The sequence below is a fragment of the Acartia tonsa genome, chromosome 10 (assembly GCF_053477335.1).
Source record: "Acartia tonsa isolate MP-2025a chromosome 10, ASM5347733v1, whole genome shotgun sequence".
Taxonomy (NCBI): Eukaryota; Metazoa; Arthropoda; class Copepoda; order Calanoida; family Acartiidae; genus Acartia; species Acartia tonsa.
Window position 1 is genome coordinate 12,302,579 of NC_137269.1, and position 23,273 is coordinate 12,325,851.

At 32.9% G+C, this 23,273-nt stretch overlaps 1 protein-coding gene across 3 annotated transcripts; it reads right to left on the reverse strand.

Moving 5' to 3' along the window:
• Positions 1–1,206: 1,206 nt before the first annotated feature.
• On the reverse strand, positions 1,207–19,236 carry LOC145329416 (uncharacterized). 3 transcript variants are annotated; one of them, XM_080173529.1, is made up of 15 exons: positions 18,863–19,236; positions 17,225–17,293; positions 14,817–14,907; positions 12,687–12,782; positions 11,974–12,022; positions 11,436–11,548; positions 8,206–8,284; positions 5,435–5,496; positions 4,811–4,888; positions 3,471–3,557; positions 2,730–3,229; positions 2,451–2,514; positions 2,137–2,172; positions 1,598–1,688; positions 1,207–1,245 (listed from the first exon to the last, which is right to left on the reverse strand). In XM_080173529.1, exons 2-15 carry the CDS (start codon positions 17,271–17,273, stop codon positions 1,243–1,245), a joined length of 1,398 nt encoding a protein of 465 aa, XP_080029655.1. In that variant the 5' UTR covers positions 17,274–17,293; positions 18,863–19,236; the 3' UTR covers positions 1,207–1,242. The 3 variants fall into 3 exon arrangements, with proteins under 3 accessions (XP_080029655.1, XP_080029654.1, XP_080029653.1); XM_080173528.1 differs by lacking the exon at positions 18,863–19,236 and adding an exon at positions 18,721–18,859; XM_080173527.1 differs by lacking the exon at positions 18,863–19,236 and adding an exon at positions 18,721–18,858 and having other exon boundaries at positions 2,745–3,229.
• Positions 19,237–23,273: the final 4,037 nt, after the last annotated feature.

Consider the following 23,273-nt stretch of genomic DNA (forward strand, 5'->3'; position numbering starts at 1 on the left):
ACTTAATGAACCAACCAATCAGAATCTAATAAAAGGCCCCAAAATTGTTAAGTCAACGAATAATAAAACTTTGGGAACTACTGTAATAAACGGTCCAATGTCCCCTCCCTCCCTGAGTTGAAAGGTTGAAATAAAAAAGGAAATGGGAGGAGATTACACACAAGGACGGTGAAAAATACTCAATCTACTTTTTATATCATAACAGACCATTCAACCAACTCTAGTGTTTTGAAGAGTAACTTTGCTACAAAAAAAACTTAAATAATTATAAATAAATACATAAATGGCATAATAATAATAAAGAATTTGGTGATTACTATATCATTTACAATAAGATAATTTTTAATTTGAAAAAATGAAATAAAAATATTATTAAAGCTTAACTACACAAATGTTAAACAATCCAAAATAATTAAAATAATAACAGCTATAATAATAAATGGCAGCTTAAAATTAAAAGCAAATTTAAAATTTAAATTTAAAACTTTGCATCTAGAAATAATAAAGATAGATGTCAATATGTTTCTAAACAAAAAGTTTTCCTTGAGATTCATTTAAAGAAAAATTAAAAGTCTGTATTATTATTTTCTATTACATTGTGTTCGAAATTAAAATTCTTGATTAAAAAGCTTATGGGCAGAAAAATTTAACTTTAGGCAAGCTATCATTTTATTCAAATATCTAAAATTTTTACAAGATTCAAGCAGTGTTTACTGTTTAATCTTTAATTATATTTCATAAGAAACTAATAACTGCTTTAATTTCACTAATTCAACATTAGTCTCTGTTTTGGCTAGAATGTAGACTCAACATGACAATCAAAAAGTAATAGTTTTATATCACATCGTATTATAGACAAATTTCCGCGAATATAAAAGTGAAAATTATAGTATTGAAAAAAGATTGAAATTGTGAATTTTATTTTAATATTCGTGGAAATATTCGTCTGCAATTCGATGCTATACATAATTTTTCAGTAAGGCTAAAAACCGGTTCTAATCCAGCGGATATCAATCGGTTTCGTCGAAGCCATACTGGAAATGATTATCTTTTGAGAGTAGGAGAAACATATACACTCACTCAACCTCCTAGCCATGTCAAGACAAAAATTAAATGCAGCAACTTTTTACTGTCTTTGTTATGACATGTATTTGTGAACTTTGGGATATCACTTTATTTAATCTTTTTGTCTGTAGTGATTTTTGATTAGTTTGACAAAACTCTTTCACAATCTTATCACAATTACTAAAAAAAAGAAAAATAATTACTCATTACTTTTGATTATGAAACATTACAGTCAGGGATCTCTACATGGATAAGACAATGGCCAATAAATTGATGTACATCCTCAACGATGATACACAAAGTTACCAATACTGTGGATTACAATTCATGGTTGAAACGTTTTTACACTCAACTAAATGAACCAGCAAATCTAAATTCACTAAAAGTCCCCACGGTTGTTAAGCCAACTACTATGGGGACTAGTGTAATAAACGGCCCAATGCCCCCTCCTTGTATTATAATAGTTCTAATTGAAAATACCTTTCCAAAAAAAAAATGAATTATGGAGCAAAAATAGATTATATTTACATACCTCTCCGAAGCTAAAAATATTTTTGGCTTTGGCAAAAAATGGTGATCTGCTTGATGGAGAGAGTTGGGGAGTGACTGCGTCGGAACCGCTCCTAAAATTATGTAACACAATTAGGGCTTCGCATCTCTATTGATTTTACTCCCAGCAAAACGGAGGAGAAGGCAATTATTCAATGGGAGGTAAATTTTTTTACCTAAAAATTCAGTTTTACTTTTGTAATCTCATTTAACTTATTTCGTTATTTGTTGATTTATTTTCTGATTTTATATATGTTTATATTTTCTTGACTGGACTATAAAAGTTTGAGAAAAAAAAAACATTCTAAATTGACATGCATAAATGCAAAAGGTAAAATTACATTTTGATTTTTCCAACAAATGTTGATAAAAAAATCACGACGCAATTTATAAGCGAAAAGGAATTAATCTTTTATATAATACGTTCAACAAAATATTTTTAAAAACTTTTCTCATGTTTTAATTTCAACAAGAAAATTAAATTTGTTTATGCTTTGAAAATATACTAAATTCTAAAATTACCTTGATTTTTTACCAGGAGATTGAAGTACAGAACCACTACAAATGAAAATATTATTAATCTTCGTTCATAAAAAAATCTCTTCAGGTTTCTTTGAATGACTCCTGTAACAACCAGGATGGTTATATATTTTTTGTAAAGGAAAAAAATTTATATGGCCCCTGTATCCAGTAGGATGGACGTATCCCAGTTTTTTAGTATTACATTTTAAACATTTTAGTAAAACAGTTCAAAATGCTCCTTGAATAGGGTTAAATTTCAAATAAACCAATAATGATGTTTAGAATATAGGTGTATTTTAAAAAAAAACTTTTACCTACTATTTTTACTGCTTGACTTTGGGCTATCCTTTTTCTTGTTTTTCACTGAAGATTCCGTTTCTAAATAAACCATTAATTTAGATATTTATAAAGAAAAACATGATTATAATTCGAATATCACTTATATGTCTCTTAGTTTTCTTTAGTACAAGACTTTTGTCGAGTGACAGGAATAAAAAAATAAAAAATCTGTCACGAATTAGCTCATTTTATCTTAATATATGACAATTATTTACACCCCTAGTGAGAAAAGTTTAAACTAAAATTATAAAAACCTGATTGTTTGTGACCTCTAGCGGCAGAATTATCAACTTGTCTTGTAAGAACAGCTGGAGATGATCTTGAAGAATTTTGTTTGTCTTCCTCCAGATTCCATCCCTCATTGTCAGCCGGCTGCAGCCGCTGTCTGCTGCCAGTATTAGCACCAGCTCGTAGCAGCGGCGATGCTGCACAACCTTCCATAACCAGAGCCGCCATGTCTGGGGCACTGCTGCCACTGGGGCTACCGCTGTCGACTGACTCCTCTTCTTTGATATCGGCTTGTTGGTGGGAATATTGTCTGGCAGCTACTGGGCTGTCGGCAACGTTTAGCCCATCAGCACTGCTGCCGGAGGTTGAAACTCTTGCCGAAGCTCCTCTAGCGGGAGGCGGCAATGCTTCTGCACCGCCAGCGTCAGCCTGGCGTCCAACGCCGCCGGGCAGAGCAGGTGATTGGTTACCGTTTACTCCTGTGTTTAGACAAGCACGGTCCAAGGAAATTTTTCTCGCAGGAGTCCTTAAAAAATATATTTTTAAAGTAGTTTATTTCAATTAAAAACTAGGATGATTTTGTCCAAAAGCGGAAAAGATTTTGTAGATAACAAAAAGAGCAGATAGGAGGAATAAAACAGAAAAAATATAACGCCAAATTTAACAATAAAGAGATATAGAGTATAAAATACAGAAATACAGACTCACTAAACAACAAACAAACAAACAAGAACGACTTGAACCAAAACTACTGTTTTTAAAATTACCTTTTAGTTGACTCCCCAATAGAATTAAGTGAGGAGGAGCTTGATGAAGAAGAATGAGAGGTGTGACAAATATTTCTAGTCGCCATCCTAAAAATTTGTGTTCTTGTTAAATTTATGCTTTCATACTTCATTTTGCAATAAATCTCTATAAAGGCAGTGTCATGCACATCGATTCACAAGGAAGGGGGGGGGGGGGTGAAACCATTAGGGAAAGAAAGAAGGGATATTCCGCTCTATAAACCTCCTTACGCACACAACTGGCCCAAAGCCTATTTTTATCTAAATTTGCGAAATAAGCTCTTTTCAATATTTGTATTTTCAATTTTTTTAAAACAAAAAAGAGGCAAGAAAGGATACTATAGCATAGAAACCACCTGGAAAGAAGCAAATAATTAATTAAAAATTATTTTTCTGGCATATTTTGGATTCTTTACAGGAAAAAATAATTTTTATGCTAAACACAAGGTTAAAACTTAAATTTGTTTTTTGTTTATTGAAGGCCAGCCAAAATAATCATATTATAAATATGTTTTTAAAAAAAACAGGATTTTGAAATTATCAACAAAGATAATATTTCATCTAAGCTGTGGGCTAGTTTTTAGCAATAGACTTGGCCAAAATTATTAAAGTATTTACATATAATTGGGAAGGCAGCAACGGTTACCTCCAAATAAATTGAAAAAAAAGGGCATTTTATTTCATATTCTTCTGCGGTACTTTAGGTACCTTGAACACATTTACTTTTAACATCCAACTAAACTCAAGACTGAAGAGGGTGCAATGTCCACCGAAATATATTTCAATAAAAATAACTAAGAAGTATCAAAGACTTTTTCACTCAGTGAATTTAACAGTATTTCAAATTTATTGCTCGACTAAGTAATTTGAGGGAAACCACAATTTTTTAAGCCAAATGACCATGAAACGAGTAATCAGATATATACATACTTACATCTTTTTTATATAACAGATTGTAACATTAATGTTTTCCTTTTAAAGGTTATTCATGCTGTGTTTAAGCCTTACAGTATAAATATTCCTTACTTTAAAATTAAATCTTAAAAACATGAACTTTTATTACTTTTATTTTATTCTGAATAATATTTCTACCGTTAACAATAGATCTAATAGCATGAATGTACTAAGAGTGGGGGTAAAGTGGTGTTTACCCCCCCCCCCTCAAACTTTGTAACCCCTCATTTTAACCCCCTCAAAATAAAAAAAATATATATTACCCCCCTCAAAACTTTAAAACCACTCATGTTACAACCCTCAAAATAAAAATAAAAACTTGGACGGCCCCTGATCCTTGTAAATCCTGTGTAAATGACGTATCCTACCTGGTTCCCGCAGGGATAACATTCTCCAGGCTTCTACTACGAGCAAAACTGTGAAGTTTACACTTGACACTTGCAGTTCTAAACATAGATTAATACAGATAGATAGACATATAGGTAGATTTAGTCAAAACAAGACAGTGAAGTTCTAAATATAGATTAATGCCGATAAGTAGACAGGCAGGCAGTCAGCTCGATATAGTCATAGCAAAGGTGTAAAGTTTTCACTTAACACTTGAGGTTCTAAACATAGATAAATGCAGATAGATAGACAGATAGGTATAGTCATAACAAAACATTGATTTATATACATAGATATATAGACATTTAGGTAGCCAGAAAAAAAAACTGTGAAACACATGACACTTGCAGTTCTAAACATAGATTAATACAGAATGATAGACATGTAGGTATACAGGTACATACTGCCATAGCAATATAAACGTTTACACAGATTAATATACATAGAAAGATAAGTAGGTAATATAACTATAGCAAAATAAAATTTTTACACTAGTAAAGATAGTTATTGATGGCAAGACAGAAATACAAACAAACAAAACATTGGTAAGAGAAATCTTCACAAAAATACTAGCCATATTTGATAGAATATTGAGATGAACTAACCTGGCATGCTGTAATGCATTGTTCCCATCTCTGTCTGGTAAGTCAGGAATTATATCAGGATGCTGAAAAATTAATGCCGTTTTAAAATGGTTACAAAAGGCGTTTTAGGAGCGAATCTACTTTAGAGTTCACATTGTCTGTTCGTCAGTCAGTACGTAACGCCGCGCTGGGGGAAAATGAGATTTTCTCGACTGTTATTACAAATTTTTCGTGATGATTCCTATGACATATGCCCATCGAGTTTGAAAGTCGATCATGCAGATGCTTTAAGAAAAAAAACCTAATTTCTTTAAACAAGGTCCATATTAGCAACCTAAATTGATGACAATTTTCCCCTATCAATATATCCATGTATTTTACATCCATTTTTAACACCCTTGTTTATTGTTTAATTGTAAATTACATTTATTAATTCAACGCACAACAGATTTAAGATTATGGCCAAATACTTTCAAATTTAAACTGTAGTTCACATTTTTCTTTTTTAATTAGCTTTGTTTCGGCTCTAGGTTGTTCTTTGGAGGGTTAAAATTTACCTTTTTCCGCTAAAGATTATTCTTCAATAAGACATAGACAGACGGACAGACAGATACATATAGATCCTTTTACTTTATTATAAGAAAATGTAAAATAAAATTATGTATGTCAGTGAGGTTTATTATTAAAAATACACACTTAAACAAATAATAGAAGATATAAGTGAAGGCATTTGGGGGGGGGGGGGTTCTATGAAAATAACACATATGAAGATACTTCGCATTCACGATTATAATTAACAAATTATATGAAGCTCTTTATAGTGTCTATTAAAAATTACGTCATACTATACAAATGACCAATGATACACAGACTTAATTACCAATGGCAGGCCAGTAGATATTTTAATTGACCAACGGTAGACCAGTATGACGTCATGTTTTATAGACACTATAAAAACCTAAATTATATTTACGCTATATAAATCATTCCGTTTGTCAGAAAGGATTTTTTAAATACAAACCTATAGAGGTCTTAAGAATCTAAATGGGAATGCACTGAGGGGTCCGATGAAGATAACTTGTAAAGAGAGGCTATGCATGAATGAATATATTTATCTAATTATATTACACGCAGGTGTTGTGCACAAATGTATAGAAAAAATACGCAATATGTATTCGCAACAGAATATTATTCAGAAGTATATAATTTATTTAGTATAACTTTGAAACCGATTAATATCGGCTGGATTAATACTGTTAGTCAGTCATTCTGAAAAATGATGTATGACATCTTATTACAGACAATTTCCCACGTATAATAAAATAAAAATCATGAGATGAACACCAGTTTTGTAAACATGGGCAATCAGCCTTTCGGGGCTAACAAAACTGATGTTAATTTTATAATTTTTCAATTTAACATCCGCGGAAAACTGTCTATAATATGATGCAATAAACAACTATTACAGTTAATATTAGTTAAAATGCCAGAAAGATTTTTAATTTAAAGGATTTTTGTTAGTTTTTTTAGTAGATAAAGATTTGTTGAATATTTTTTGTCAAATCACTATTCCTATCTTTTTATGTCTAATTTTGTCGTCAAAAAATGTATGAAGAGATAAAAATATACTGTCACCATTGAAAAATAGACATAGAATTTTATTTGGATAGCAATCATAGGTAATCACATTGCGACGTCATAAAAATGAGTGATTATCCATCTCTTTTTTATGGGTTTTCTTTCCAACTTCCTCTCTCAAGGTAAGTTAAAATAATCACATTTTATTAATTAAGTCAGGTTTATTTTTCTATGTGAAATATTTCACTTGCTGCAAATTAAGTAAACAACTTAAGAGGTTAAGTAAGAATAGCAGTTTTGCTGCAAAAATAAGACTTTAATGTTTTCTAACAATTTTTTTTCTGTGGTAGAACCTTACAAACTTACGTATGTAAAAATAAAAACAATGATAAGATATAAAAAATAGGTAAAAATATTGTGTTAGTAGTGCTTATTAACAATGTAGAGTTTCATTGTTTTTATAATTTTCATGCATAGTTTTATTTTGCGCACAATATAATACAAGAACGTGATTTTCCAGCATGGCTTCGAAACCGATTAATCCATGAATATTAAAATGAGGGCTTACAAAACTGGTTTTAATCTTGAAGTTTTTTTACTTTTATATCCGCGGAAAGATGTCTATAAAAAGCCCTTCTAAACTAATGAAATGAAGGAATGCCCCAGTATGATTTTTTAAGAAAATGATATTTTTTAACGGGTAATTACTTTTATGAAGCAATTGAAATGACAATATAAATCAATGCAGGTAAATAAACAGTTTAATAGTGCATTTAAACCCAAGCGCTTGATAGAGCAAAAGCCCCTGCACCCCTAGCATCGAGAGGATCTGTATTCTATTGGATATAAATGGACCGGAAAATAGCCTAAACCCTGACTGAAATATATAAAAAAAAATATCCCAGGACGTTTATTAAGCTTCCCTAACATAGAATCGGTTCAGCATTAATTAAAAATCTTAAGCATCAGACAATAAAACCTTACTTCTTTATATGATAGGATTAACACCGTCAGCCGTTGTTGGTCTAATTCTAAAATTCACGGCTTCATATATTGTCTTTTTGTCAATAAATAGAATTCGTATCAATATATTAGCTGTCATAATGATCACTACAGAAGAAAATATGGTTATCTTTTAACAAAAATCACGTAAAATAACAAATAGAAATCCTAATACTAGATGAGCCATAAAGAAAGTGACTGATGCGCAGTACCTGTAATAATAGTTCCACAACTCTGGAGTGTCCCCGCCTACTCGCCGCCATCAAGGGCGTGGCTCCTCGAGGCGCATTTCTGAAAAAAGACATATGATCATACGTCATTCTACTTAATTTGATTATAATTAAGAAAGGTTAGGTTAAATAAGGTTAAAGAGATCCCCCACATGGTTGAGCTCCTCATTTTTAGTTTGTCTGTCTATCAGTTAGTCAGTAACGCTTTAGGGAAAATACGACTTTCTAAGCTTCTATTTAAGATAGACGGCTGATTTTTTTTATGAAGATTTCCTTTTCCATATACTCAATGGTTTTTTGGGCTTCTCTACATATGGATGCTGTCATGTTAAATTGCGCATTTTATAAGAAAAAAATATTTCCTAAGACAAGGCCAAGGAAGAGTTATCCAATAAAAGCAAAGCTACATGAAATAAGAAAAAAATTCTGGTTTTCAACAATGTGTATATTGAAGGAATTAGTACCAAAAATCCAGGGATATAAAGGGATGAGACAATGGCCGATAAATTTATGCACATCATCAATAGTGTTACATAAAATCACCCCATTTCTAAATAAGTGGTTAAAACGTTTGGACACTTAATAACCAACCATTTAAAATCTAATCTAATAGTCCACTAATAAGAAAACGTTATGTCACGTTCTTCCTTACAAAAATAGGACATCCCTAACATAACTGACAGACGGACAGACACTAACTGCAAAGCTTTGCTACTGCAAAAGATAAGAGTTGAAAAATACATCAATAAAATGAGATGCCAATTGATGCATAAAGTATGTAAAACAAAAACACTTGAAAATAAATATAATTGAAATTTTTTTATGTATCTTTTAAACTTTTGCTTGTAGCAGCGTAGCTATTGTAAAATAACTCAAATTTATGTATGTCGCACCTTAAGCTTCAGTTGCATAATAGTTATTCAATACATCATACAGACAGTTTTCTGCGGATAGTAAAGTGTGAGGTTATAAAAATAACTATAGTTTTGTTGGCCCCGAGAGGCCAGATGCAAAAGCCAATAAAATTTGTTATTATTTTAAGAAGTATAGCCGTGGAATGTTGTCTATAATACGATACGATGTATGATTTTTCAGTATGGATTAAAATCGGTCCTAATTTTTTCCAATTTATGACTTTACTATGAATATTTGCTTCGCTTCTTTCATTAGTTGTCATTTTAAAAAAAATTTAATTCAAGTACTTTTAATGAATGAGAAAATTTTGAAATGATGTTTTTTGATAAGTTTAAAAACATGTGTTATTTCAGAATTATACAAGAATGATAACACACAAAACAAAAATTGGCGGTATCTTGTTCAGAGCATAGTGGAGAAAATACCCCTTAGACAATCCTATCCCCTATCCCTTTATTTTGAAAATGTGCGGTAGTTCTTTTCTTTATTACTTTATGCCATGTTAGGTTAGGTTATATTCGGTACTCAGGTATTGTCCTGCAGGGTTATGAATGACCCCCTCCAAAAAAACTATACCCCTCTTATTTTTAAATAATTTCAAAAATAATGTGGAGGAGTTACAGTGCTCGAAGGAAAATAATTCAAATTGAAATAAATAAATTGATACTTATAATGCATATGAAAATTAATAATCGTATTCAAAGATTAAAAAAAAACATATAAATATATCTTTTACAACGCAAATGTTCTATATAGATACACTTCTCCTTTTGACCCTATCTACTCTTAAGAAAATACCCATATACATAATTATTATTACATGTCATACAATTTTAGGTTAGGTAAAATAATATCAGGGTAAACCCCCAGAGGGTTACAACTCTCCAATGAATAGTACCATTTTTTAGTAGTTAAAGTGGGGAGCTTGTCAATTTTGCCTCTGACAGAAGAAATAGCATATAGCCCTAAATATGCATTTCATTGTGAGTAAAGCTAAGATTATTGGAACTGTTTTTGCATGCTTGAAAATTATTATAAAGTATAAGTTCAGCACACATATAAGGAATGTAACTGGACAAAGTATCTAAAAAATCAGCCATGTGTCGTCATAAAAATGAGGGATTATCCATCTGTTTTTTAGGGGTTTTCTTTCCCACTTCTCCTCTCCTCGAAAACAGTAAAAGTGTCGAACTATGGCGTCATAAAAAATTAACAATTAACCCATGAGAGGCCGCTATATATTTTACCACAGTGAATACTGGCTTCTTATTGGTTAATTGTTAATTTTTTCTGACGTCATAGTTAGACACTTTTAGTGTTTTCCTCTTCTCACCCTCATCTTTATGACATCACATGTTTGATTTTTGAGACACTTTGTCCAGTTACAAAAGGAATTCCAAATAACTTTGCTTTGCTTTTATTATAAACTATAAAGGATGTAATATGATATGTTTTGAATTTAAATAATTTCAATCAGTTAATTGTGATATAAAATAATTTTATTATATCATCTTTTCCTCAATTCAATTATAATGCTTCACTGTTTAACTTGTTGATAAGTAGGTTGATAAAGCGAGGTATTTTCTCACATGTTAAATAGTCTTAGTCTTTTAGATCCTTGTAAAATAACAGTTTGATAAGGTCAAAATAATCAAAAACATCGAAGCCAAAAAGTAAGAGGATGTCTCTCTGTGTGTACCGAAGAAGCTCGCTAACCGCTGAATGGATATGATAAAGAGTTAAGACTCTAGGGGGCTAGGTGTCGCTTCGGGTACTAGACCTCCCTCCACGCACCTTGAAACATACATACAATACTTATGATTGCGGTGTAAAGCGTCCATTCACCCATCAGACAACCAACTCTCTGAGATGCACGACCTTTGTCTGAGAAGTCCCAACTGTGCATGGTAGCGTGTTGCGCCTGTTTTGGGCCAAGGCATTCCCCCCACTCTAACTATTTACGTCGCGCATCTGACATAGTAGCAGTGTGAACAATTTTTAACGTCCTTATTTATGACGCGGTGTCGGACCGACGACGAGCGGATGCGCTACGAGTTGAGCCACGGTCGCGGGTTTGAATGAATATGATGCTTCTCAAAGACCCTGTTAAGGTTTGTAACTATTTTAGGAAAGGTTACCTCCACCCTCCCAAGAAAATTGCCATAGAAAAAAATGCCCCTCCACCCATTTTTTTCAAAATTTCTTTTTGAAACTAAAATTGAAAGTGAGGGAGTGTCCACCCACACCCTCCTACACAAGGGCTGCTATGAGTGTAGCCACTGGTATATAAAAATTACCTGCAATTCACATCAATATCAGGATGTAAGAGCAAGAGTTGAACAATATAGATGTGCCCCTCCTCTGCAGCCAAGTACAGGGGTGTACGTCCATGCCTTCCCTTTATATTCACCTAAACAGATATTTCTATTATTTAGACCAACTAAATACATTGAATTTTTTTATTAAATCTTTCAAAAAATGCGCAAAAATTGAAAGAAAAAAATATTGTAAAAAAGTTGCAAAAATATGTGAAATGATTAACAAACAAATGAAAGTAAAAATTGCCAAATTATTTTATTGCTTAAGATTTAACTACTGAACTTTAAGTTCCCATTTTTGGGTAAGCTTCAAATAAGTCCCAGGGCGGTTTTAGGATATTTATTTTAATTTTGTTTGGTTTTAGGCTAAATTTATGTCCCCTTCTTTCATACACCTTTTCAAATATTAATGCTTGGGGCAAAGCTGCTAGTGCTGCATAAGATCGCAGAGAACCATATTTTTTTTCCTTGTTTTGAAATGAAAAAATGTTAATGAACTTTTAAATTTGCTACTTACATTTATATTTTCTCTTTGTAAAAGTTTCTCCACAATCAAGCCTTGGGCTCTAAAATAAAAATAAAAAATTAATATCCCTTAAGATCTTTAAAGTGTTGTTGAATATTTTGGTGGGTTCAAAGTAAGCTGTAAGGTTTTCAAGGTTAACCTTTTTGGGAGGGTAGGTGATCTTAAATTTATTTAAATGCTTTTAAAAGAAAGAAAATCTATCATATCCTATTTTAAAAAGGATATAATTCTATAATAACAAAAAGATAATATTTAAAATTTCACCATCATTTACGAATTTATTTGATGTGTGAACCCCCTACAGAAAGAAAACTTTCTCTTGTCTATCTAAGGGATATAGTATGTCTATTATCTTAAGTACGTAACTACTCCTTAATGTTTCGTCTGTCTTTCTTGTACATAACAAAAAAAAAACATTTTAATGGACTGATTGCAATTAGTTGCATTATGATGGGCGTGCGCAAATGTAGTATTCGGAAGTGTCTAGACTAGGAGTTCCTAAGCCTTACATATCCTTTATGTTGGGCTCAGGTAACCCACTCCTAGTTTAGCATAGGAAATTCCATGTTGTCAAATATTATGCTATGTTCTAACTTTAAGTATTCTATCTATAGAACTCCTCTTATTGAAACATGAGGCAAAACATTGTAAAAAAGTTTAGTAGGTAAATTTATTAATCCACCTGTAACCACCAAACTTTCTACCTGTAAGATGCCATGCAGAGTGGAGCCTGTCCAAATTCATTCAACTGATTGGGATCTGCACCTAACCCCGCCAGACAATTGATCATATCTGTATACCTTAAAATAGTTTATAGTGTAAATTATCATTGTATCACTTTAATTAGGGGTTTCGCCTTGTAGCCTTGTAGGTTAGTAGCTGCAAATAGATCATAATTCTCAGCCAAAACTCTAAAAAATGATTTCTAAGTGCATTTTGCAGTATTGGGTCCTTTTTAAGACACTAGCCTTAAGATATATTTTAGATTATGGTTATTAAAATCCGTTTTTTGAGCATTTACAAAATTATCCTTTTTAAAAAATGCTAAAGTTAAAAGGAATTTCTATGTTAGTATGTACTTTTTGTTGCATAGCGGTCATTGCACTATTATTGTTGTTAAATCTTTATTCATTTAAAAACAGAATGAAAGTTGAGATTATATTTCTTTGATTTAGGATATAAAATATGATGGGTGCCGTAAATAAAAAATCCCTAACAAAAAAAAGTTTTGGCGCGCATTTTTACTACTAAATATTTCATCATTATTAAATTACACCCCCCAAAAATTTTACCCCGGAGGTAAATTTTTGGGGGTAAACAAAATTTACCCCTGCCAACAGATTTCAGGGGGGGGGGGCAATTACCCCCCCCCCAAGCAAATTTTACCCACGAGGTAAAAATTTTGGGGGGGTAAAAAAATTTGCGGCGAGCTTCGCGCGCCATTTTACCCCCCCCCCCCCAAATAAAAAAGCTTGGACGCCCCTGCGGTTGGGAAGGCTGTGGGATTATAGGGAATAAGACAATGAACTATAATGATGATTAACAAAATTACCCTATCTGTAGATGAAAATTGTTTGTTGAAATGTTTGAACTTTAAGAATCACAAATCAACGAATAAGATGAGGTGGTTGTAAAATATTGGGAACTAATGTAAATACATTCCGTTATACTATCCATTCCAGGCAAGGTCTTTTAGACAGACAACCACCGATATTAACAGACGTCCTACTGATTTCATAATTTGATACTCTCTTTTAGACTATTTACGTAGTAGGTCACAATATTTTTTAGTTAAAACTATGATTCATTAATTTGTAATGGGAATTCTTAATAGAATCTACGTTTAAATAATTAGATAATATTAATTAAATTATCAGTAAACTTTTTTAAATTTTATCATGGATAATTATGTCTATAAATAGTGCTACAATAACACGCCAACAACAATTAAGTTTAATCACATTGGGAAAAGAAAGTGAAGTTGAAATATTGATAATTTCTTTTATTTTCTCAAGTCACATACCAAAGTTATAGAGCAGCTTCGAAATCTGAAAGAAAGATTTTCTAGAATTCCAATATGATTGATAAAACATATGAATATATTAAGATTTTAAATAAAAATCAAATATATCAGTCTATTGCCCGGATATTCTAAATAATACATAATAGATTTATTATCATGAATACCCATACAGAAATTTTAGATTCAATTTTAGAGAACTTATAAGTAAAAACTACATATTTTGGATAAATCTAAATTATTAAAAACGCTTATTATTGTAACAAATCAGTTATGCCAATTATAAAACAATTTCTCAGGGATAGGACAATGAACTATAAATTTATGTACATCCATAAATAATATACATAAAAACACATTTTTTGTATATTAAAATCATTGAGGCAATTTCATCTGTCATCATTGGGTAAGTGCATCAACTTTTCGTCCAGCGTATTATCCCTAACATACAGACATACAGATATTCCTAACTCGTAGAGTAGCCTCACATTTAACCCGCAATTGTGACACGTAGCGAATTCGCTCGTTGTTGGGAAGGTGATAGGTTTGAATCTCCATTAATGCTTAATGGCTAAATACGTTAAAACTACTGCTGCTATGTCAGGTGACCGATATAATTAGTTAAAAATTAAGAGGGGAACGCCTTTACTTTTCATAAAAAAGCCACAACTCATCAAAATCAAAGGGTTATTTGTCTGAAGAGTGCTTGACCATATAATCATGCACATCACTAAGCAAGATATGGTTCAGAGCTCGTGGTTTATTCCTTCTTCTATAGGCTATCCGAAGCTATCACTATATAAATAATCCTTACCATTTATTTGGTTCCTTTTCTTTGTGCATTGTCATAATCGGAGCATGGAACACAATGTTCATACCGTTTCCCCGTTCACGCGGCTTCTCACCTGTAAAAAATATATTTATCATATTGTATAAAAGACAGCTTTCCGCGGATAGTAAAACGAAAAATGATAAGTTTATTTTCATTAATTGTTGCCTAGGCCTTCGGCTCCTCAGTTTCAGCAGTTACGATCGCTCAAAATAGTTATAAACCGTCTATAAGAAGCATCGCCGTAAAGGATAACAACATCCTTTTAGAGAAGTTAGCTTTCGTTACAAACACGCAATTATACAGACATACATCATGTTACTTCTATGCTGCGCTTTTTATGTAATTACCCTCTGAGTCCCCAAAGCATCCAACCATACTACTTATAATATACTTACCCTCCCCAAGGGCACAGTCCCCAAAGCATCCAACCATACTACTTGTAATATACTTACCCTCCCCAAGGGCACAGTCCCCAAAGCATCCAACCAAACTACTTGTAATATACTTACCCTCCCCAAGGGCACAGTTCCCAAAACAGCCAACCATACTACTTGTAATATACTTACCCTCCCCAAGGGCACAGTCCCCAAAGCATCCAACCATACTACTTGTAATATACTTACCCTCCCCAAGGGCACAGTCCCCAAAACATCAAACCATACTACTTGTAATATACTTACCCTCCCCAAGGGCACAGTTCCCAAAACAGCCAACCATACTACTTGTAATATACTTACCCTCCCCAAGGGCACAGTCCCCAAAACATCCAACAATACTACTTGTAACATACTTACTCTCCCCAAGGGCACAGTACCCCAAACATCTAACCATACTACTTGTAATATACTTACCCTCCCCAAGGGCACAGTCTCCAAAGCATCCAACCATACTACTTGTAATAAACTTACCCTCCCCAAGGGCACAGTCCCCAAAGCATCCAACCATACTACTTGTAATATACTTACCCTCCCCAAGGGCACAGTTCCCAAAACAGCCAACCATACTACTTGTAATATACTTACCCTCCCCAAGGGCACAGTCCCCAAAACATCCAACAATACTACTTGTAACATACTTACTCTCCCCAAGGGCACAGTACCCCAAACATCTAACCATACTACTTGTAATATACTTACCCTCCCCAAGGGCACAGTCTCCAAAGCATCCAACCATACTACTTGTAATAAACTTACCCTCCCCAAGGGCACAGTCCCCAAAGCATCCAACCATACTACTTGTAATATACTTACCCTCCCCAAGGGCACAGTCCCCCAAACATCCAACCATACTACTTGTAATATACTTACCCTCCCCAAGGGCACAGTCCCCAAAGCATCCAACCATACTACTTGTAATATACTTACCCTCCCCAAGGGCACAGTCCCCAAAGCATCCAACCATACTACTTGTAATATACTTACCCTCCCCAAGGGCACAGTCTCCAAAGCATCCAACCATACTACTTGTAATAAACTTACCCTCCCCAAGGGCACAGTCCCCAAAGCATCCAACCATACTACTTGTAATATACTTACCCTCCCCAAGGGCACAGTCCCCCAAACATCCAACCATACTACTTGTAATATACTTACCCTCCCCAAGGGCACAGTCCCCAAAGCATCCAACCATACTACTTGTAATATACTTACCCTCCCCAAGGGCACAGTCCCCCAAACATCCAACCATACTACTTGTAATATACTTACCCTCCCCAAGGGCACAGTCCCCAAAGCATCCAACCATACTACTTGTAATATACTTACCCTCCCCAAGGGCACAGTCCCCAAAGCATCCAACCATACTACTTGTAATATACTTACCCTCCCCAAGGGCACAGTCCCCAAAGCATCCAACCATACTACTTGTAATATACTTACCCTCCCCAAGGGCACAGTCCCCAAAGCATCCAACCATACTACTTGTAATATACTTACCCTCCCCAAGGGCACAGTCTCCAAAGCATCCAACCATACTACTTGTAATAAACTTACCCTCCCCAAGGGCACAGTCCCCAAAGCATCCAACCATACTACTTGTAATATACTTACCCTCCCCAAGGGCACAGTCCCCCAAACATCCAACCATACTACTTGTAATATACTTACCCTCCCCAAGGGCACAGTCCCCAAAGCATCCAACCATACTACTTGTAATATACTTACCCTCCCCAAGGGCACAGTCCCCCAAACATCCAACCATACTACTTGTAATATACTTACCCTCCCCAAGGGCACAGTCCCCAAAGCATCCAACCATACTACTTGTAATATACTTACCCTCCCCAAGGGCACAGTCCCCAAAGCATCCAACCATACTACTTGTAATATACTTACCCTCCCCAAGGGCACAGTCCCCAAAGCATCCAACCATACTACTTGTAATATACTTACCCTCCCCAAGGGCACAGTCCCCAAAGCATCCAACCATACTACTGCTCATCCTCCACTTACTGTAGGTCTCTAAAAAATATTTAAATTTAATACAAACAAGGACCAAAGCACCAGCCAAGGAACACAATGATTCAACAGGATTCGAACCTTCAACCACAAGTAACATAATATGACTAATAGATTATTTAATAAATATAAAAATTAAATACCAAATTTACAGAATTCCATTGAAAATATGTAAAATACAGAATATTCATTCTAATATAAGTCTACAAGTTACTGAGTGATTGAGTAAAGGTATGAGTTAATGAGGGAGAAATAATTATATAGAGATGTCTAACTTTGAAATGCTTAATCTTTGGTAAGATATATTAATGGCTACAGACCGACCCTATTTATAGCAATGCTTCGCTTTCAAATTTTGTATATAACAGGTTTTATTTAAGAAAGCACATATCAAATTGCTTCAAAACGCCCATCAGTTTGCAAATAAATTCATAAGTAGCGCAGCAAAAACAAGCTAACAACATTTTGCAAAAGCAAATAATAATCTAATACAGTGGCGTGCAGAGGAATTCGCCAGTGGGTGTGAAGACATTAGAGGGCGAAAAAAGGAAAAGACACTTGCTAAATTTAAATTTTAAGGGAGATGTTGACACCCATTTACACTCCGCAAGCTGATGATCTTATTATTAAACAATAGCAAAGATTTTAATCTAACTTAATTCATTTGTGCAGCTATTCTCTAATTAGAACCAGTCCTTCGGTCACAGTTTCTTACGCTTGATTAAAAATATTATACCTTCATTTGTTGGTTTACAAATTACACAAATAACAAATAATATAACACCTTTAAGAATACCATGCAAAATCTCGCAAATGCCCGCATTCCTCTGACACCTCTGTAGAGACCTGTACTATCAAATACACACAAAAAAACCAATACTCTTCCCCCCCCCAAAAAAAAAAAATATACATGTATATAAATACTAAATACTTATGTCATACGCTAGTCTATCATTTAAAACTCGTATCTACTGTCAATTTTTAAAATAAACACTGCTTTGAATTTGAAATTTTGTCCGCTTATTGTTGCTGTGCTACTTATTAATAAAAATGTAAATAATATATTTTTATTTTTATAATAAGAATATTTAGCTAAAAACATAAATTTTTTATAAAAAAGAAACTTAATTGATGAAACTATGGTAAAACTTCAAAGTAATTTGTTATTAACTAAAAGTTGTTAAATCCAGTTTTATTGTTTAATTTTTCTAGACCACGTATATACATAAAACGTAAAAAGTGTTTGCAATATATACATGGTAAAATTAATGCTTTCATAGCTTAAAGGCAAATTTAATTGCAGTCGGTGTATAAACTTATTTTGAAGATGATTAATAATAAAAAATAACATTCAATATAAATCTAAAAACTCCTCATCATAAATTTATATAATTTTTATTATTTATTATGAAAAAATAAATTATGATTACCTTTAAAAGCTAAAAATAATTTTATACTATGCATTTTGATAAAGTACCACATCACTTTAAGAATTAATATTAATTCATTTTTTAAAACTTTCGTTTTAAAAAAGCACAATGTTGACTGTCTGAGTTACTAAGTACTACTAACCTTATGGTTGATGAGGAGAAGAAAAACCCGCAAATTTGGCCGCGGCGCACGCAGAAAAAAAAACTTCACGCCAAGTAGGCAGCACAGTTTGTTCAGTGGTTGCTTTTGTAAATTACAATTTAAATCACTACTTTGAATACGTTAGCAAGTTTTAATCTTTTTTTCTTCAGTTTATGTTAACTAAGATTAAACAGACTTTTACATATGAAAATCGTACAAACTCGTATCAATTAGTTTTTCACAATGTAGAGCGGGCTATAATAAGTGTATAGCTGTATTGCTCTATGACGTAAATATAAATGTAAACTTGCTTTGTGCTAGTTTAGAATAAAGCTAAATTTGTTTTACCGCTAACGTCATTTCTCCTCATATTTCACACATTTTTATCTTTAAATTTAAACAAATATTACGAATTGTAAATTAAAATAGATTTTTATAACTATTTTAAATTAACAAATATTATAGAATACATAAATTATTGAAATATTTAAGTAGAAAATACTAACTTTAAAACGTCCTATGAAAATTGGACAGTTTGAAGAACCACATTAAATTAATGTTGATTTATCTTTAGACAAAAACAAATTCGATCTTATAACTTAATCGAATTTATATATTTTTACAAAATTTTGTTAAATAACTAAAACAGCACTAAAATATATATTGACAGGTGTTTACCATAAATCCAAACATATTTTTAACAATTTTTTCATTGAAAATTCATTTAATTAAGCTATTTGTATGGAGCTGTATAGGTATATTTTTCATAAATATGGCTAAATTTCATAGCTTTAATGTTATAAAGTAAGCCTGAACAACAGTATGGCTGAAAATCGAGGCTGAAAGTGAAAAAAAAGGAAGGAGAGAAAGAAAGAGAGAGAGAGAGACAGAGATAGAGAGAGAGAGAGAGAGAGGACAAAGATAGAAAAATAATATAGAGAAGGGTGTAATAAAACGGAGAATGAAAGAGAAAGAGGAGGGGGAAGAATTTATCTTTCTCTGAGAGGTTGACATACGTACATGTATAATTTCATTTATATCATAAAACAGAGAAATAGAGAAAGAAAAAGGCGAGCAAAATCAAAAAGGAGAGAGTGAGAGAAAAAAAGAAAGTCTTAAATATTAGGGTTGTTGCGTTAATTTTAAAAATTAACAGAGCTAAACATTTAAGATTAGCGGCTACGCCCATCCCCCCGTAGAAAGCCTCTAGGGGCAATAAAGGTTATGGCGGGAGGATGAAGTTAACAAGCACCACCCATTTTCTATTTTTGTTAATAAAAATTGTTATCAACCTTACCTGGACCTATAAGCTTCACTTTAAAGGAGAACCATATCGGTTCTGTTGTTAACGAAAACATTGCTACAGCCAAAACTTTACTATCCTTTTTTATAAAGTATTATTATATATATAAACACAGGTAATTTCTTTCACTTTTTATTGATGGAATACAATTGTTTCACTATTAAAATAGATCATCAGTTGCAATTGCATTTTGAATCCTTTTAATAGACTCTTTTATATAGTAGTAAGCTTTTTTTGTCTGTAGCGAAGGATCTCGCTAACCGCTGAACCGAGATGGTTCTCCTTTACAATGAAGCTTCTTATAGGTTCAGAGAAGGTTTTAGAGTATTTTTGGGAAGGGTATCACCACCCACCAAATAAAAAATCCCCCCTCCCATAAAATATGATTTAGAAAATTTTTTCTTATAATTCATTGTTAAAAGTGGAGAGGAAGGTCGATTTCCCCCCTCTCACCTTAAGTTCCCCTAGAGGCATCTAGGGGCGTAGCCGCTAGTACTTTATATAAAAGAATTATGTCTTCAGAGAAATACAGATTGAAATGTAGTCAATTCCAGAACCTAGTAATAGTGTCTAACTTCTTATCTTTGTGACGTAACAAAAATCCATCTCTTTTTAGGGGTTTCCTTTCCCACCTCTCTTCTCATCCTTCTATTTTTGTTACGTCATAAAGATACAAAGTTAGACACTATTACTAGGTTCCTTTCCGAACCTAGTAAAAGTGTCTGACTCTGATTATGACGTAAAAAAAAAGCCTATGAGAGGCCACTATAAATTTTACCATTGCTCAATTACAGTGAATACTGGCCTTTCATTGACTAATTTTTTTTACGTCATAATTAGAGTCAGACACTTTTACTGGGTTCCGACTTTCCTCCTCCCACCTTAGGTGCCCGTAGAGGCTTATAAAAGTGAAGCAGCTACTAAATATAAAAGGAACATGATTTTTATCTGTCTGCAGCTTTAGATCTTTTAAATGGCTGGTTCTTCCTTAGCTTAATATGGCTGAACGAAAGGTTTTAACTTCTGAGGGGAAGTTAACTCCCCTCTTAAGAAAAAATACCTCTACCCCTAAAAGAACAACTTCTTTTTCTAAAACTAAAATTAAAATAAAGGATCAACTACCTTCCTTAAGTGATTCGAGTGGCCTCTAGGGGCGTAGGCGCTACTCAATCATATAAAGCTATACAAATTATACAGAGTAACTGAATATTATAAATACTTATCTTGTTAAATGTAAATCACAGAGTAAAATTTTGGAATGTTTTTTGTTGATATGTCTGTCAAACAAACCTAAAGGTTAGAGGAACAATTACAAAGTGGACTTGTATTCATATTTTAAACATACAAGATGACCGATAAATTTAGGGTCCGAATATATACAGCACTAATTTGTACACATGGGTTTTTCTCGAGTTTATTTCTAAAATGTAAAAAAAACAGTTCTTTAAAACCAAATATTAGTACAATTTTAAGTAACGGTATTTGGACAGCTAAAGGGTGAGCAAAAAAAAATGCGTAGATTTTAAAAATTCAAATTGCGCGGCTTGTGTTAATAGTAGAAAAATGTTACGCATACCATTAGAACCGATAAGAAGTCTATTTTTTGAAAATATAAGAACGATTCCTCTGCTACGTATAGTTAGGGAGCTACATGTTAAAATGTCCTAACTGACTTAAAACTTGACTTGCGAGTATATTAGTAAATATTAGACAATAATTCTTGCAAAAAGACGTGCGTACATTTTTAAAATTCAAATTGCGCGACTTGTGTTAATGGTAGAAAAATGATACGCATATCTTTAGAACCGCTATGAACTATATTTTTTGGAAATATAAGAACGGTTCCTGTGCTACAAATAATCTAGGAGCTAGGTGGTAAAATATCCCAAAATTTACTCGCAAGTCAAGTTTTAAGTCAGTTGGGACATTTTAACATGCAGCTCCCTAACTATACGTAGCAGAGGAATTGTTCTTATATTTTAAAAAAATAGACTTCTTATCGGTTCTAATGGTATGCGTAACATTTTTCTACTATTAACACAAGCCGCGCAATTGGAATTTTAAAAATCTACGCATTTTTTTTTGCTCACCCTTTATTAGCCCATGTACTTTTATAATTGCTTACATTCTTCGACTACTTTAACTTAAAACCTTACATACCCCTTATCAAATTAAAACCTGCTTACACTCTTTGTCGATTTTTAAAAAATACTAATATGCATTTGAAAGTTGGATCCTAGCTTTATAAAAATATGTTAATTCTATTCGCATGTTTATAAATTCCTCAAAGTTTATACGGGGCAATAAGGTAAGAATTGTAAAACACAGAACACTGAAAAGTAAGAGTTGTGAAATTGCCTCAGCAAGTTTTATAGCATTTGTGTATGTGAGTGTGTGTGAGTGTGTGTGTGTGAGTGTGTGTGTGAGTGTGTGTGTGAGTGTGTGTGTGTGTGAGTGTGTGTGTGGGCGTGTTAGTGTGTGTGTGATATGGTATTTTACAAAAGTTGATATCCAGGAATTCGGGGATTAGACGAGTAATATTTTTTACCATAAGCTTCACGTTTCATATTATAATTTAATAAGCTTACAAGTTTAAAAAAAAAAGGACATTTGTGTATCAATATAACTGTTATAGTTTACTCCCTTCCAAATAAAACCAGATTTTATGAGGGTTGGATGGCTTTTGTTAACAAATTACCAAAATATACTTTATGTACAGACAAAATTTTAAAAAGGTTCTGTATTTTTTTTTGCATATATACATCTTTGATAATTAAGTAATATGTCATTTAAACTAAAATGTTTAATTTGTTTTTCTTCAATATTTAACCTATTTATCCATACTTAGATAGGTAAAAACATAGCTATAGAGAAATTTTTACAAAAAAAATCAGCTGTTTATCTTCAATAACAGCTGAGTAAATCACTTTTTACATTTCATTGTTCTTTATGGACCGACGGACCAAGTGAGTTAAATATTAGATGCCCATAGGTAACGCTGTTCTTAACACAAAATTTGAGACGTCTATCTTAAATAGCAACCAACAAAATCCCCTATATCGCATTACCTACTGTCAGACTGAAGGACAGACTTTGAATTAGCCCCCA